The 18,210-nt window shown below is 45.6% G+C and overlaps 1 protein-coding gene across 1 annotated transcript in view; it reads left to right on the top strand.

Annotated features, from left to right (window-relative positions):
- Nucleotides 1-18,210, top strand: part of LOC147691896 (elongation factor 1-gamma-B-like) — a 46,305-nt gene that overhangs the window by 6,131 nt on the left and 21,964 nt on the right. The window contains exons 3-7 of the mRNA XM_086938169.1: nucleotides 12,544-12,607; nucleotides 12,698-12,840; nucleotides 13,015-13,158; nucleotides 14,745-14,874; nucleotides 15,943-16,132. Coding sequence (XP_086794295.1) covers nucleotides 12,544-12,607; nucleotides 12,698-12,840; nucleotides 13,015-13,158; nucleotides 14,745-14,874; nucleotides 15,943-16,132 — 671 coding nt within the window. The remainder of the gene's footprint in view (nucleotides 1-12,543; nucleotides 12,608-12,697; nucleotides 12,841-13,014; nucleotides 13,159-14,744; nucleotides 14,875-15,942; nucleotides 16,133-18,210) is intronic.

The following is an 18,210-nucleotide window of genomic DNA, read 5'->3' as shown; positions in this document are numbered from 1 at the left end:
CAATCAAAAACATGCATTTCACTCTAGTACAACAAATTAGATCACTGCATTGCAAGGCATTTATTAAGTGATAGTTCGTAAGGCTGAGTTTACAAACATTCATGCCCCCTACCACAATTATCTGTTAACTAAGAGGCAAGTCAGCTGTCGTATGCACCTTATGTGGCCTAGGAGCTTAAACATTGAGCAATATTATAGTTATTAAATAAAACTAGCGTTACCATAAACGATGGCTCCAACCAATCAAAAACATGGGCGGGTCTTCAACCCCCTCTTTTAAAACCTACCCTACTCCAATATGCCTTGCAGAGCGAACAGCACATGCGCGCTGCAACGCAGGTCTGCAAGACCTAAAAAGAGGCTCGCCGCTGGCAAGGATCTTGAGATGTGCTGGGAGAAGCGAGAATTATTGGATTTCCATTTGTCAGTCACCTTTTGACCTCCCGAAAGGAGTTACACTGCCCTTGTACTGCTTGGGTATGGCCAGGTTAGAACAGGACTATTTTCTCCTAAATTTTAAGGGTCTGGTAGCTCATAGAATAGCATCCTCGTCCATGAAGTGCAGAAGCTTGTCCAGCATGGGCCTTGGGATGGGGGCAGGGTGGGATGGCACACCCGGTACCTGGTGGATCTCTCCACAGAAGGAGGTGAAGTCCAAATTGGGGACGAAGGACCTAAAGCAGATTTTTAAAAAGGGCAGAGGGTCCCGGACTCCCATCTCATCTTGCAGGGCCAGGGCATTCTGCGTCCTCTACCCCCTCCAGCGTTCCCACAGTCTTGTAAGTCCAGGAGGGTACGCTGATTGTCGATAGCTAGTGGATACAGTGAGGCCAGAGTTTATCCCCTTTGTTGACTGTCCACAAGCTTCCGATGGTGAGTTTGCAGGGAGCTGAGCTTGGACTCCATAGATAACAAACTCTGCCAGCTCTGGGAGGTGCTACGCAATTCCCTGAAGTGGGGAATTTGGTATTGTAGATGGTGGGAGTCAGTCACTGCCTGCTTCGATGTCCGAGCTAACGACTTCAGCCTGCCCACGGTTCTGTCTTGGAGGCTTACAGGAAGCATGGGGCCAAAGCAACCCACGCTGCAAGAGTCAGTGTGCCAGTGGCGGTGGACAGGATGTGGGTGCCTTGTCTCTTGGTCCCCCTGGATCGCTGTGCAAGTTGGTGATGGGCCTTATCAGCGTGTCCTGAGACTGCTGGTCAGGTGGGTGAAGCAATGTAAGAATCGGGTCGTCTACGAATGATTTAGCACCGGAGGCCCCACGAACATGCGGTGCACTAAGGGCAATGGAGGCGGCTCCCTTCCGTCCGCGCTTCGGTCCCCAAGCGAGCAGCTCTACGCACCGGCCCCCCGAGAGAGGCCGGCTATCCCAGGCCAACCGAGGCTCCACGGCATTTGTAGTGTGATTTTCTCCACCTCACTATTTCTGAGGCCCTCGCTGCGTGGGTCTTGCAGGAGCAGTGGGAGAGAAAGGGAGACCTTGGCATCGCCGAGTTCGGGCCAATGATGTGACCGGCTGTGGCTTTCATTCCTCAGGGGACGATCCCCCTTGTAAGCAAGTAGTGCCTGGTTTCCCTACTACCAGGTCACACAGCTGCCACTTTGCTGCAACCGCCGCGCCTGGTCAGGATGCCAATTCCTCCCGAGGTCAATTCGATGCAGCACCTTGGTCTCTCTCCACGCTCGGACACAAGCAGCCCCTCTGTCTGTACTCGAGAGCTCCCGGGGTCACATCAATCTTTAAGTGCCCTCCCCAAAAGTCCAATAAGAAGAACCAGAGTTTTGAGATTTGTACGTTTTGGTGCAATTTTCACCTAAAATTTTAAAAGTGGTAATGGTAGTCAATGGTCGCAGTAGACTGAGACTTAGGCACAATTTGAGGCCAACCGTGGTGGAGCTGGTCAGATACACCAAGTGGGTTGGTCCTGATGAAGTCTGGAAATTGAAAAGTTTTATTTTTTAAAGGGGGGCTCGCTCACATTTTTGGGGGTAAAACATCCTCTCAGTGCAGGCGTCTGTGAAACTGTAGTCACTGCCATGGATATGAATTCCAGATACCTGAAGCTTTTGAAATTTCATTCTGAAATTTTTTAAAGTCCCACCTCACATGGGAGTTTGTTTTTTCGGTGCAGAGATCTCTGCGGGGGATAAAGCTAAAATGTAGTCTGATGCTGTGGAAGTGCTGGTTAGATTCTAACCTTGGTGGGGCACCCTACAGCTCTGGAGTGCTGAAGGAAAAGTTTTCTGAACTGTTATGGTGTCCAAACAACCATAGGAGCACATTTCTAAGGCCCCCAGGACTTTTGGGGAGGGCACTTGAAGACCGGAGGGTGTCAGTCAGAGACCAACTGCAAAGTTCATTCCTTATCCAATTGGAACTGGTCAACTGGGCCCTTCAGGGAAGGGCCTCTTGCAGTTTGTTGTGTCCCTGTAGCCACAGAAAGGTCAGCCACCTGACTCTGAGTCAATTTGTTTGACCTCTGCTCAAGATGGAGCAACTCTAGTCCTTCAGGGCTCCTCTGAGGCCACAAACAGCAAGTCCAATCCTTTATTGATCTTTCACTTGAGTAGACATTGTTCAGAGGAGGGTTCCATGGGGTGCCACATTGATTGCCACTAGCTAATGGGTGGGAGTGATTCCTGGGTGGGGTAAGAGTTGTCAGGTTTTGACCCAAGTTGTTCCTGTTTGCCTTACAGTAAACTGGCCCAAAATGGTGTTTGAGCAATTCCAAGGTAGCCCAAGTCTTCAGCCACATTAAACGTGTCCTCCCACATCTAACACCAAAATCCACTTTGAAACCGGCCCTGTACTCTGACAAAAATGAGACACAAGTTTAGTAAGACCAAGCAGGGACCTTCAGTAACCAAATAGAGAAACACAAGAATTATAATCTGATCCCTTTCAAGGGTGCAACATGTTTGTGCCTCAGTCTTTTCAGACCAGAGTTGACACTGGTGTGTCAACAGGAGTAGCAATCCTCACCCTGAATGTCTAGCTCAGCAAAGTCCTAACTGCCCATTGAATTTGACCTGACTATCAAAGTGGTCTGTTGTGTGGCTCCTGAGAAGGATTTAACACCTCATTAACCGCGGCATAAATTCCGCCGCGGTGCAGGTGATTTCTTGCGCGGGCGGGCCATGTCAGCCAACGGACGTGCGCAGCCCTACAGAGGTGGTGCTTGCGACGGCCGTAGCAAACTGGTTAAAGGCTAAGTGCTGAATGGGCAGCTGCTGGAGAGCTAGTGTAAACTAGCCTCCAAGAGCTTCAGGACTGGTAAATGTAACTTTCTGAAAGTAACTTTTCCTTAATACTTATCAATAATCCAAATTAAATTAATATGGATTTTTAGTATCTATTAAAATAATGGTTTAATTTTCCTTGCTAATCCTTCTAAGAAAGATAGCAGTACTTTTATTTCAAGCTGTACTTTGTTATTGTGTATACGACTGGCCTGCCTCGTTGAAGGTAACTTTTGGAGCCTATTCATTGTAGGGACATCGTGACATTTTCTGTGTGACCCGCTTTTAAAAAACCATGTAAGGAATAAGACCTACAAAGGGCATCAGTGTTTCATATTTAAAAGAGGTCTTTGCCTGTAAAAAAAGGTTCTTTTAACAAGTTGCACAGCAGCAGCAGGTTACTGGTAAGCCTGAAGCCATGTTTTGTAGGTCCACTCTGGCTTGCGCAATAGGTGCTGCAGTCCACAAGTGACATTTAATTTTCAAGCCAAAGGCTTATTTTCTAGACCATATAGTAGGAGCATATTGTCAAGTTAAATGTTTCAATTGGGTACAAGCCAATTTAGCTATGTTTAAAGGGGGTGCAAAGGTACTTAATTTCTGCTTAACACTGGTAAAGCGTTCAGAGTTCAAAAAGCAGCAAAATAGTTTCCTGAAAAAGGCAAAGTCTAGGGTGACCATGCAAAAAGGCCGATTTCCTACGCTCTGTCTCCTTTTTAGGTTTTGACTGGCGATGCGCTCGTAGTGCGCATGCGCCAAAAAACCTTATGATTTCTGTGTGGGGGTCGGGTATCTGCCCCAGTCTCCCATTGGCTAGCTCCATAAATGGAGGCTAGCCATTGGGAGACGGCTCTGTCCGTCCATCCCGGACCAGATTCGGGGGCGTTCCCGAGAATTTTTGGCTTTTGGCGACGTCACGCTACGTCAGCCAAAAGCCCTCGAACGCCCCCGAATCTGGTCCGGCATTGAGCTGGTACCCGCCTTCCTGCTCGCGTGGGCGTGGTCGCCTTTCCCGCCCCTCTCCCGCTCCTCTTCCATGCCGACCACGACCGCCGGAAGAAGTCCAGGTGAGTTTTTTTTTTTTTTTTTTTTTGCCTTATGTCCGTGTGTGTCTGTTCGCGCGCCCCCCCCCCCCCTCCCTCCCCCTCCGCTGTCAGTGTGTGGCCGTTCCCGCCCCCCTCCCGCTCTCCGTGCCTTTCCGCCCCCCCCCCCTCCGTTGCATTGTAAATGCTTGTTGTTGTTGTCTTCTTGTGACGAGTGTTTGCAATAGAGCTGTAACTTAAGTTGCAGCAACTTGTGTAGACGTGTAGGGGCTGTTTGGAGAAAATTGAATCAAGAGCAACTTGTTCGCCCCCCCCCCCCCCCCCCCCCAGTCAACCTCTATTTAACCCCGTTAATTGCTTACTTCCTCTCACAGCATATTATTTTGTACGTATTTTCGACTATAGGTAATCTCTCGGTTTGAGCTGTCAGCTGTTTGCTTTCTTCACGCTCATTTGCTGCACATTTTTTTTAAATGATGGGAGGATGTTATTAAGGTTCGAGTCAAGCGGAAGGTTGCGTAAAGACATGGGAATTCAAACGACAAGCACAATTAAAGTGAATGCACTAAAAAAATAACCTTGTGCTTCAAACGTAATTCTGCTGTCGCTTCCTTTATTTGACTTTATGAACCCAGCTTTAGTTTATACATTTCCAGTGGCTAGTGCTGCATTTGGCAGTGACTCTACCCTTCTGCATGTACATTACATATTTCGCGTTTTGCTAAATGTGCTATTACCACTAAGGGGCAATTACAACACTGTGAGCGAAAATTCAATGTAAGAGCAGCCCTACTGGCTGGCACGTTACAGGCTGGCACTGCTTCCTCCCCGTAGACCTAATCCAAGGAGTATCACTATCGTATTCCCAGCTCTCCCATGCAGCTATTCATTGCGGTATTCAGAAGATAGATGTGTGCACTCGCTATACGCAATGACACATCCATTCCCAGTTTTCTCATTAGCACAGGTCAGTCAGAGCTACTTCCATCTAGTGTTATTGTTAAGAAAGGCCACATCATGATATTTATTTACGTTCCCTCCTCTGTCCACAGTACTTGCAGTTTATTATCCCGTTTCTGGGTCTCACACAACTGCAAACTGCTGTTAACTCGGAATTCCTCACATTTTCTGCCTCTGACTTTACAGTTTCACTGGGGGAATTACTCGGGTTTCAATGACCCTAAATTGCCACGAAATTAACGTGTCCTCCAGACAAAGACAGCGCGAGGAAATTAGGCTCAAAGGCCCAGCAGGTGAGGAATGTTACACAGTTAGGTGATGTCTTGTTTTGTAGCCGTGGTTAAATGAACACAAGTGGGTGAAAATGGTAAACGTTAAATCACAGTGCCAGCCAAGGGCCTGTCCCACCAGCATCCGCCTCCTTCCCCTAGTTATGACTATTACATTGAAACAATTTTCGTTAATGTAAATCTTGAGAATTCTCGTGTTTTTAAAGTATTCTATTGTGCAAAGGTTTTCACGGGCATAGATCACACGATGTTTGCCTATTGTTTTTAATCTCAACATTGCACTACTTGTATGTTGACAATACCTTCTGTGTTTTTTGGCAAACACAAGGGCAACAGGGAAATCTTTCTCCGGCATATAGATTCCGAATATTTTTGTGCCAGTGGATTCTGTGGCACTGAATAACCAGTGAGGCTTGACATCCAGTTAAAACCATATATTTGTAATGAATAGCAGTTCGGTTCATTTGTAATGTACATAATTACAATTCAATATGAATTGCATTTTGCAGCGTGAACAATTGGTTCTACTATTGATCAATCATATTATCACCTCAGAGTGAGAGTCTGCCTGTTGTTGTTTTATAGCCAAAACTATACGCTGATCATTACAATAGTCATGTAGTAAAGTGAAATATTTTACCGGCACTACAATGCGGTATAGTGCAGAATGCAATATCATATTTCCAAAGGAGTATTAGCTTTGATGGTTCTATACAACAAATAACACACACCTTATAAAGAAAGCCATCTCCAGATGTTGCCCATGAAATTAGCACAATTGTTTCAAAATCCATCCACTTGGTGAACAAGTTTAGTATTTTGTTCCTAAATGTTTTAATTTCATTTTCTTCACCGTGAGAGAAAGGAGATCATGCATGATTAGAAAAATTTAGAGAGAATGTTACTTTATTACAAAGAAATACAAGCCGTGTGTGCTTTACTACATCCACAGAACAAAAATAATGCCCACAGGTTACCCATAGTCCAGGTTTTAACTTTTTGTTCTTCTGTAGCCGTCCAATTCCTTATGCTCAAAAAAGAAGTTTGGTTACATATGACCACATTCCCTCTATGGCTTTATTATATTCTATTGTTAGAAGTGCATGGAATGTCTGCCTGAACAGTGCATATATTTTTCATGATTAGAATATTTTTTGTGCTCTTGGATTTGTTAAAGATGAAGTGATGGGGTGTTGAGGTGGTGGTTTCCCAATGCTTGCATAAGCCAGAAATTCACAAACACCTGCCCTCGTACTAAAAGCATGACCGTGGCGTTTAATCAAGAGGCTATGATTGTTATGTTTCATTATTGGTAAGTTGTTATATTTTTGTAGTGGTGATTTTCATTACAATCCTGTGGCTCGATCTGCAAAAAGCAGGAGCAAAATCAGATTTCAAAAAACCTAATGCTTTAGATTTTTGTTTTGGTCAGTCCTGTTTGGTGCTAAAATGTGGAAATGATTAACATAAATAATGATACGTTCAAAACGTAGTAAACAAAAATAGGCCAGTGGGATGGTACACACCATAACCGTCCATACATAAAACAGTATCTTGTGACCCTGTTTTCGTTCCTCTGTTGCCTGCTTGTGACCCTGTTTTCGTGCCTCTGTTGCCTGCTTGTGACCCTGTTTACATGCCTCTGTTGCCTGCAATGTGTGGGGGCTCGCAGTGTGTGTGGGGGCTCGCAGTGTGTGTGGGGGGCTCTGTGTGGCTTTGTGTGTGGGGGGCTCTGTGTGGGTGTGTGTGTGTGGGGGGCTCTGTGTGTGGGGGGGGCTCTGTGTGGGTGTGTGTGGGGGGGGCTCTGTGTGGGTGTTTGTGTGTGGCATTTGCGAGAGATTAAGCTATTGGCATTGTAAAGGACAATGCCATTTATTTATGTTAAAAAAAAAAACATAAATAAAAATGTCAAGAGCAATGCCAATAGCTCTAACTTTAACAAAAGGCAAAACCATTGCATTGTAAATGCTTGTTCAGAAATGGAAGGTTGAATAAACAGATTTGAACTTGTGAAGCCACTGATTGTAGGATCAGCAAGTACTTTAGAGCAGTACATTATATCCGTGAAGGACCACAGGAGGAACAGCAGCACTATAATCCAGACTACGAGAAATATGGTATTGGGGAGAATCAAATTATGCAACAAGATTGACTAAATTATGCAGCGTAGTGTGAGATGGTATTACTTAATTTTGTCGCGATCATTTTTTTACAAGTTTATGCGGTCTTGAAAGAAAATTCAGCTCATTGGGTCTTGTTTAAAATGCAACTACAGCAAAAGGCAGCTGGAAGGTGACCAGTAAACCTTTGTGGAGGGCCTTCTACTGTGCAGCAACAGGTTGCTTCCTTTTTTTGCAACTTCTGCTCTGTTTTTAAAATGTTTTTTTTGTTAAAATCTGCAAATTGCGCTGCAGATGTATTGTCAAATGTTACAATTTCATAATTGCATATAAAGCGCTACGCCCGCAGTCGCATAATTGCAGTGGCCCTGACTATAATCTATTTCGGTCTATTCATGTGACAAAAAGAGAATTTGTTTGGAGGGGAGAAATGCATTCACACGACTGCCAAATACTGAAGTAATACGCTGAACCAGCCGAGTCGTATCCAACTAAACATTCTAAACTTCGATTGGGATCTGCCACCTGTCGGAAGTAGCGGCTGGCGGTCAGTAGGAAAACTGTGCAATATTTATTGCACCTGATGTATTCCAACTCTCCCGGAATCAGAATTTATCAGCTGCAATTATTGCTCGAAACCTGGGGTGTAATAGTGGGATTTTGGTGCCGATATTTACTTGTCTTTTTTTCACCCAGATCAGCGTAAATGGGTTAAACTTTGTTCCAGAGGAATGTAGAAGTGGACGAGCGCTGTGTCCCGGTAGCTTGTCTCCTTTCTGGTGAAGAATTGGCTTGGTAGTTTAGTCTGCCCTGTTCCCATGATGCACTGGGCCAGGGACAGACTGATTTGCATATAGCCAGGTTCTGAGCTGGGATGGGGCAGTGAGATAAATAACGGTGATGGATCAAGCCCTGATCTTTGGACTGGGTAAGAGTGGTCTGCTTAACTCAGACACTCTGTTCATCACCACCCCCTTTTCTAAATCGATCTAGGGCTTGGCATTCCAATCCCAGTTTGCCCGCTTGAAGGAATCTGCCCTGGTCACTTCGATCATTTCATGTGCTTCTTTTATCACAGCAACCAAACGCAGGCTGCAGCTCCCCTGTTTGCTCTTTAATGGCACTATACCACTGGAGTCCCAGCGTTTGGAAAATCGGTTTAGCTCCACTTCTGTCTGTCCCTGAGAAGTACATATTGTAGGGGTGGGCTGATTTGGTTTTGTATTGGTAGGTTCTTTATGGATTACTGTTAGCTGCCCATATCACTGGTGTCTGAGGAAAGAGGGAATGTATACGTTGCACCAGATTATGGGTTTGCTTTTGGACTGTGGTTGCTGCAGTGTTGTCCCAAATCAGACCCTCCAGGATTTCGCGATACCGCGAAATCGACACTTTTGTAAAAAGTCAGCGATTTTTACAAAAGTACCCAGGAATGCAGGGAAATATTTATGAGGGGTCATTAGGGCTTATGTAAATATCCCGAAAGCTGTGTTGCATTGGCAGGGGAACCTTTTTTAACATCTTGTTGTTCACTGTTTTTACTTACCCTTTTTGGCTGACACTTTGTTGGGAGACTGTTTTGGGGCTTTTGTGTTGCACAATTTTTCCCTCTTCCACAGTGTTAGCCAGGTAGAATAGCGAGAGTCCATCTTGGGGATAATATATCAAAACAGGTGCGCTCTAGTTTCTAGGCCTCACAATCCTGTGGAGGGTTTGCACACTATGAAAATTCCATCACAGTGTGGGCATGCAGTGGAGAAAATACACTATGCCATGTTTTTTGAAGGTGCACATTATGGAACAAGGATTGGGAGCTACTGATTGCGAAGCTTATTATCTGGCCTTCCTGCTACAATGGGGGTCCAGATGACTAGATTGGCGTGCCCTCGCATATATATCCTGAATGATGGGTAGAGATCATATCAGATACCTGCTCCTGTTTTCACTAACGAGGGTAATGAAGTAGATATAGCCTCCTAGTTAATGGAATGTAGCAATGAGGTGTTGGCACAGATGCGTATTTAAAATCAGAACCACCATCAGCTATGCTTCCGCTGTCAGACTAATTGCAATGATCTAAATTTGGACCTTGACACAGCTAGATTACCTATATCGGTGGCATGGGGTGGACTCGCTTAATATAGGGGATTGGTACAGGGAGGGTAAATTCCCATCTATGGAGCAGAGGATAGCGGAACAAAGGTTGCCACCTATGCAGTTCCTCACTTAAGGCAAATATGAAGGTCTAGCTCAGCGCTACAGACGAAGCTCCAAGACACAAAACGTTACTCCTCCTCTTCACTATGGGAAGTGGGAGCAAACTGGTCTCTTGGTTAAATATATCTCTGATCCACTTGCTTATACACAATATGCAATCAGCCAAGCCCCAATGGGAAGTGCGCACTGGCAAGGAACTCCCAATCAAAAATTTGGGAGACAGACAAGGGATTTTTTCAGAGAATCTCACACACTGTCAGGCTCAAGTATAATCAATATAATTGTCTACATGCAACATACCTATTTGATGCCTAGGTTACTGGATTTTGTAATGGGGGGGGGGGGGGGGACACACAAATGTACACAATGTAAAACTAGAGACGTTGACTTTGTGCACATGGTATTATACAGAAGAGACTTAACTGATTTCTGGGAGAAACTAGTGAATACACTAAACAGGACACGCAATAAGGAGATCTGTTGTATTCTTGAAAGTGTGTTTGCTGCGGATGCTCCCCAAACCTAAAGCACAAAGAGCAGGTTTATAGATTTATCTTTCACTCTGGCTAAACTGTGCACCACAATGCACTGGAAGGCAGATATTACACCGACATTTGATCTCCAGAAGAAAGACGTACACAAATGGGCTAATAATCCTATAATCCTGAAGAAAGAGGCGAGTAAAGGCAGCTGGAAATACAGTAAAAGGAGAAATGGGGACATACTGATATCATTTGAGTATCAGCTCAGGGCACATATAATGCACTTTCCCAATAAAAGAACAGTCAAGTTAGAACCGCAAACGAAAGGGCTACGGACAAGTTATGCTGACAACTAGAGCAGGGGCTACCAACAAGATAGAACAGGAGGCCAGGGGCTACAAACAAGATATATTGACACCTATGGCTGAGGCTAGGGACAAGATATGCTGTTATCCATGACATGGGCTTCGGACAAGATATGCTGACACCCACAGCTGGGGTTACGGACAAGATATGCTGACACCCAGGGAAAGGGCGATAGACAAGATAAGCTGACAAGGTAGAAAGCATAAGAGGATAAATGTAAATGTATAGGCATTTATATAGCGCACTACTTACCCGGAGGGTCCCAAGGTGCTTCGACCGCTGCGAAACCCTTCCTGGCTTCCCTGAGAGATGGTCCCTTAAAGGGTATCTCCAGGGTGAGACCAGGCATCCCCGGCGGTCTGGTGGGGCCGTTAGTGAAGATGAGGCAAGCTAATGCCCAGAGTTGCCGAGTGTGATCGCTGATCAGAGTGGGCACCCAGGCGAGAGAATTATCGAGTCCGCTGACCCTGGGGGCTACCAACAAGATAGGACAGGAGGCCAGGGGCTACAAACAAGATATATTGACACCCATGGCTGAGGCTAGGGACAAGATATGCTGTTATCCATGACATGGGCTTCGGACAAGATATGCTCAGACGCTATATGCAAAAATAATCCTTGCTGCATGACGTTTTACATACATAGTGAAAAGCTCAAGTAGACTGACAATAGTAGGACTGTTCTATGAATTTGTATAGCGCGCTACTCACCCGTTAGGGTCTCAAGGCGCTGGGAGGAGGGGGGAGTCACTACTGCTCGAAGAGCCAGGTCTTGAGTTGTTTCCTGAAGGAGAGATGGTCCTGGGTCATCCGTAGGGGGGTGGGGGGTGGGGGGGGGGGGGGGGGGGAGTTCATGTCTTGGCCGCCAAGTAGGAGAAGAATCTTCCGGCGGTGGCTTTGCGAATGCGTGGGACGGTGGCGAGGCTTGCGGATCGGAGCTGGCGGGTGGGTGTGTAGAATGTGAAGCGGCGGCTGAGGTATTTGGGGCCCATGTCGTGAAGAGCCTTGTGTGCGTGGGTGAGGAGTCTAAACGTGATCCTCTTGCTGACTGGGAGCCAGTGCAGGTCTTTCAGATGGGGAGAGATGTGGCTGTGACGGGGGATGTCCAGTATGAGTGAGCTTCAGTCTATCCAAAGAGTAAGGAATGGAATACATAAAATAGATTACAGATCCCAATCTCAAATAAGAAAAGAAAATTAACAAATGGAAAGAAAAGAAAGAACCGGCATTGCCCCAGATTTTCTGTTTATATCAATCTGAGACGGACTGCTTTTGGAACCTTCCGACTGCTATTCCATACTGCCCTGTCACGACACCTTTCATCTCCGTGACATCCTACCACCAGGCCATCTTTGTTGGGCTTCTCAGAACCTATACTAAAGTAAATGGAGGATTGAATTTCCAAGGGATAGCAGCCTTCACCTGTGGGCTGCTTCCTCTGTTCCATATCCCAGGTTGCCTATTTCAAAGCGTACTACTCTGCTAAAAACAGTTTCCATTGATTTAAGGCTGAGAATGAATGATTATGAGTAAAATAAAGTGCCTCAAAAATGCCGCTTAGTTTCCATATTTGTGCTGCTAAATTTTCGAATCCATGCCGCTATATCCTGGGGGGGGGGGGGGGGGTCTGTCAAATGGAGACAGTGCCTGGTTTGTCCACGTGCAGACGGGCTGCGTTTCTTACTTGGCTCCCCCTAAGGGAGTTGTCCAAGCACAGTAAATTTGATTCAGTCCTCTAGCGTAGTAGTTTAGCCTATTTGCTGATATTTGTGTTTCTTGCTGAGTGACAGTGTAGATTCTGACTACATTTTTTTTTTCCTTAGGTTCCGGCCTTCGAGGGAAATGACGGATTTTGTGTGTTTGAGAGTAACGCCATTGCTTACTATGGTAAGTCCTTTGCTCGGCAGTAATGATTGCGGTGAAAGCCTGTGCTCTAGTGTCCTTTTAACGCATGGCTACTCTGCCTTCTTCCTTCAGTCAGTAACGATGAGCTTCGCGGCATTAACCGGGAGGCAGCTGCCCAAGTCATCCAGTGGGTCAGCTTTGCCGACAGCGAGATCGTCCCTCCCGCAAGCACCTGGCTGTTCCCCACCTTTGGGATAATGCAGTACAACAAGCAGGTAGGGTGGGGTGCTGCTACTCTCTTGATCGTCTATCACCACAGCATCATACTCGCCCCTCAACAACCCTCTTCTCTCCCCCCCCCCCCCCCCCCCCTCTCTCCCTCCAGTGTTGCACTTGGTATTCATTTAGCTTGTTGTTGGTTTTTCCATACTCTCTGATTTCTCTTACAGGCCACGGAACATGCCAAGGAGGAGGTGAAGCGTGTGCTGAGCACCCTGGATGAACATCTTAGGACGCGCACATTCCTGGTGGGGGAGAGGGTCAGCCTGGCTGACATCTCGGTGGCGTGTGCGCTCCTCTGGCTCTACAAACAGGTGAGGACCTTGTCTTCGATCTCCTCCTTCCCTGCGTACCTTCTAGGGAGGGCCCAGGATCATGTGGTGGTGGGCAAGATTGCTTGCTGGAATGCGCAAAGGTTGACTGGTAATTCTGCTACCTTGTGTTGAGGGCATGAGATCATGCATAAATGTCTGAGGCTCTACTGTCAAGGCCCGGGAGAAGGCTTGACAATGTTTGCCTCTTATTATTTTACATTTTAAGTTAACCTGATCTCGGCCACTAATCAGCTCATTAATTCAGTGGCCAGTTGTGGTGGGTAGAGTATGGTGAGCCCTATGCCTTTAGAGACCCCTGCTGGTTTTTAGGGGTGTGCCAAATCGAGGGCTTTGCAACTTTGTGTACTTCATTTTATATTTTTAAGTTGTCTGCTTGGCGTGTAAAGATTGGAGCTATAAAATAAATCTCTGCACAGCAATTTGAAAATATTCCCCTTGATGCACTGGGCTGAGATCCCCCTGCACCCCCAACGCAGCTGACGCACCGCAACATTCCCCGCCAAAGTATCTACAATCTGTTCACAAAAGACCTTGTTTGTAGGGTGAAGTGTGTACTGGAAATGGAATCGATGTGGTGCAAGTATTGAGTTTTTCCTTTCCTGTGCTAGGCACTGCCATGGACAGTTCTTGAGTGGTGGAGGGTAACATTGCTCCAAATGTGCACTGAGGTGCCTGCAGCCCCCACCCCATTGAGCAATACAAAAAATGTGATGGGGCAGGAATAGTGCAGCCTGAATTGCAAGATCAGGTCCTCTCTGAAGATGAACAGAGTCCAGCCCAGACTGACAATGGCCTATATGGTCCTTGTCAGTAGTGTTGCTTTGTTACAGTAGTACAGTGAGCACTGGACCCATGTTTAGGCATAGCTGTCCTGACCAATCCCTGGTGCCGGAAATTAATTCAAGCATTTCTTCGATCACCTTGTTGCTTCGATTGGATACCCGAAGTGCGACAGGTATGCTCAGATTAGGACTCCTACGCTCACTGTACCAAATGTCTGAACCTGCACCCTACTGACAAGGCCCACGTGAGCCAAACGAAATGGGGGTTGCTTGTGTTGCCTTCTGAAGGTAGACTTGCTTCCCAGTTTGGGATGTTGTAGTCCCATGAGAAGCAGCGTGTCTTCTGATTTAGGTATGGCGACTGTTGGCTAAAGTGCCATGGTGGGTGGCGATCGCTCTGAACGCATTTCACTCATAACATTTGTGTGTTGCAGATGTTTGTCAGTGTTGTTTGAGGAATACAAAATAATCCCCCATCCACCTCCAGGCTGTATAGCAGACCGCTTTCTCTCCATTAAAAAGCGTGAGCCATTCTAGTATTTTAAAAGGGGGCCGTATAAATAATTAACTGTTGATTCCTTATCACTGTTTTGCGTTTTTTGGTACATATTTTGCAGTCAAATTGGACTACAGGTTAAGTACCATGCAGAAACAAGAGAGCCTGCATTTGAATGACACCTAGTCCATGTTTGTTTTATCTTGCTGAGAACCCTCCATTTTGTTTTAGGTCATCTACACTGCCCTGGTAAAACCTATTTGTCAATTGTTTACCTCTCACTCCAGGTCCTGGAACCATCTTTCCGACAGCCATACGTTAACACAAATCGTTGGTTTGAGACATGTGTAAACCAACCACAGTTCAAGAGCGTCCTTGGGGATGTGAAACTCTGTGAAAAGATGGCACAGTTTGATGGTGAGATTGGGTGATGGTGTTACAGTTGCATGGGTCCTATGTTCATAGGTTTGAGTTAGTAATGACATGCTAGCTCTGACTGCACAGGTGCACATAGTTGGCAAGCTGACCACTCGCAGGCAGTAGTAATAGAAGAATAGGGAAATGGGCAAGGGCAAAGTCAAATTGAGTTTTTTTTCCCCCCTTCAAGTCTTTTCAGCAGGGCCAGTGGAAGTATGGGTACGGTACTTTAAACAGCGTCTCCACAATAACAAGAGGCCTTTACGTTTGGCTTTTATCTTGTCACACTTGCTATGAGTTCCGTAACAGAGGTCTAGTGTCAGGCGATGTCTTTTGACAAACTTCTGCTTATTTACAATGATATTAGTGTTTAAAGTTTTTTTGTTGATTGCAAAATGAGAACTTTTTTTTTTTTAATGTCACCAAGTGACAATTCTTGCTGAAGTACAAGAAATTTGGAAGGAAATGCTACAGTATGTCAAATGTTTTCCAGCATACAACCTCTAAATACCCGTAAATAAACTTTGCAACTACTTCAGAATGTATCAGTAGCAACAAACATTTGAGATTATGTTTTTTTTTGTAACTGAGGTGTTATGGAAACAAATCCTTTAATGAGACCAAAACTTACCTAGACGTTGTACTTGCGTAATGCACAAATGATGCATAGGCGCAGACACTTTATTTCATCATGTTTGTGCACCACATAGGTCACACAGTAAAGCTGAGTTACTGATGGAAATTTAGTGGCCATTTCAATGGAAAATGTGCTTTATGTAAAAAGCTTTACCCTAATGCACTGTGCTTTATTCATTTATGTTGGAAAATGTGCGGCAAAATACACCACTGGGCATAAACTATTCACAAACCCTTCGGTTTCACGGATATAACATTGATCGCACACCCAGTTTGTAAATTGTTCCAGCACAACTACTTGTCAGCCGAACAGCATTTGGACCTCATTTTTGTATCCTTTAACATAGAGAACCAATGCTGTGGTACTCCTTTTAAAAAAAATAATAATAATAATTTTTAAGCTTCATCCAATGTTTTACATTTCCCTGGCAGCTAAGAAGTTCTCAGAAGCACAGCCCAAGAAGGAGGCCCCCAAAAAGGAAAAGGAGCCCAAGAAGGAAGAGAAAAAGGAAAAAAAGAAGGAAGAGAAGAAGCCTGCTGCTGAGGATGAGCCTGATGAGTGTGATGAGGTGCTAGCTTCAGAACCGAAGTCAAAGGACCCCTATGCCCACCTGCCAAAGAGGTGAGAGCGGCCATGCTAGCAGTGTTGGCTGATACTAGTATTGCACCCAGGGAAGAGTTGGCTTTGTGGAATGGGGGTGGGGGGGAGAGATATGATCTTTAATGGTTTATCGAAGAGCATTGTTTGCTGGGCCTGATTGAGGACTATGGTGGTCAGCAAGTGTGAGATGGGGAGAAGTGACTGACTTGGTTGGGAAAGCGAGCTTTCAGTGCTTTTACTGTAGGATGCTGGAGGGGTTTGAAACTCAGGCCTACTATAATGCAGTAAAGAACATGGATGTAAACCAGTGCTTGTTAGAAAAATGGCTTTCTACTTGTGAGGTTTGTAGCTGGATCAGGTAAAAATACGATTTTTAAACTTTTTATTTTATTTGTAAACATTAATAAAAAATGGTTTCTGACATGTTTGGTAGCAGTTACATCATACGTCTATGAACAAGTTCCCCCAGTCCCCCACTTGTCCATTCAGTCCCTTTCCGTCCACGCCCTTTCTTAGTCTGAGGTCAAATAAGATTTATACAGAATACGTGATAGTAGTTTGAGGTGCAAAGATACCTCCTATGTTAACCGCTTCTACACTAGGCAGTTCATTTTCTAGAATATTGGCCCAACTGCCCTGTTAGCCTAGGGTTAGCTATGCTCAGGTAGTCTCTTTTCAACAGACATGCCTCAATTTGTGGTCTTCCGCAGACTTGTCCTCTCTTGGGATTTGCTTTTGTGCAAGCCCTAGAACTGTAGATGCCGTGTTATCACATCTGCTACTGGTTTAAGCCGTTATCACCCGGGACAGCTGTTGGTTAACAAGTACAATAATGGCTAAAATCCTAAAAAGAATTTGGTCTTGAGAGAGTTGCTTAATTGACAGTATTTTGCTATTTGGTGTTTATTTTTGTTTCAAATCTTTCATTGTCCTTTTACCACCAGAAACTAAAAATAAAGGCCTTATCTTTAGTAATGCCAGAAACCGGTCCCCGGAAGCTTGTTTCCTTTCCAGTATAAGAATTAGCTTGGTAGTTTGGTCTGCCCTGTTCCCATGATGCACTGGGACAGGGACAGACTAATTTGCATGTAGCCAGGTTCTGAGCTGGGATGGTGCAGTGAGCTAAAAACCGGTGATGGATCAAGCCCTGATCTGTTGACTGGGTAGGGGTGTTCTACTTAATTCAGATACTCTTGTCCATCACCACCCCCCTTTTCTGAATCAATGCTTCAGGCAGCAGATACATGAGGTACATCTTGGTGTTAAATGTGAAGGCAGTCTGCTTCGAGGAGGATGAGATGGAAATCCGGCGGACCAATCAACTCTTTTCCCTGAAGAGCTGTCCTCAAACGTATCGGAGGGAGAAAACCAAAGTGGGGTATCCTTAGCGCCAAATCCTACAGGGCCCTGGACAAAACTCCCAAGGGCCTGAGTATAGCTCCCATCATAGCAAAAGTAGGCAATTAAACTCCACTCTGCAAATTGTCACCAGGTTGAGGCAGAGCCTACTCTAACTGGGGATTGTATTAAGCAGGCGGGCATAAACGTACAGCCTCTGGGTCACTGCTGACCTCTGCCTACAGTCCGCAAAAATACGAGGCTTTTAAGTAAAGCATGAACATAGTGAAGGGTGTCTAGCTACAACAGTTGTCCACTCACACCTTGACTGAAGGGTGCAGGGCGCTCTGTTTCAGAAGCACGGTCACCGCCAGAGGACCCCCACGATGCAGAAATTGGAGAAATCTTGGAGAAATCTTAAGACCCCCATCCTGGAAAAGCAGGTGTAGGAACTCTACAGTGGCATAAGCACCTCCTAATGCACCCATAGCCTGGCAAGATCACTGCAAAGCATCCCAGGTGCGCCTGACAACTATTGAGTCCCGAATTCCAAAGAAATTGAGTTAACCTTTGAGAAAGAGCAAGACTTGCATTCACAAAGGCATCCGAAGGACAAGGCTACAACCACCTACACCCAGGAAATCACCACTACCCTCCTCCACCGTAATGACACCTGTACTCTTTGCCCCTTTAATGTCACCAGTGTTTTCTGACGTCAGTGTATTGTTACTCGGACATTTTGGGAGCGTCCCCTTTATGAC

The sequence above is a fragment of the Lissotriton vulgaris genome, chromosome 9, assembly GCF_964263255.1.
Source record: "Lissotriton vulgaris chromosome 9, aLisVul1.2, whole genome shotgun sequence".
In the NCBI taxonomy this organism is placed as follows: Eukaryota; Metazoa; Chordata; class Amphibia; order Caudata; family Salamandridae; genus Lissotriton; species Lissotriton vulgaris.
Note: the sequence above shows the minus strand (reverse complement) of the source record. Positions and strands in the feature narration are given on the sequence as shown.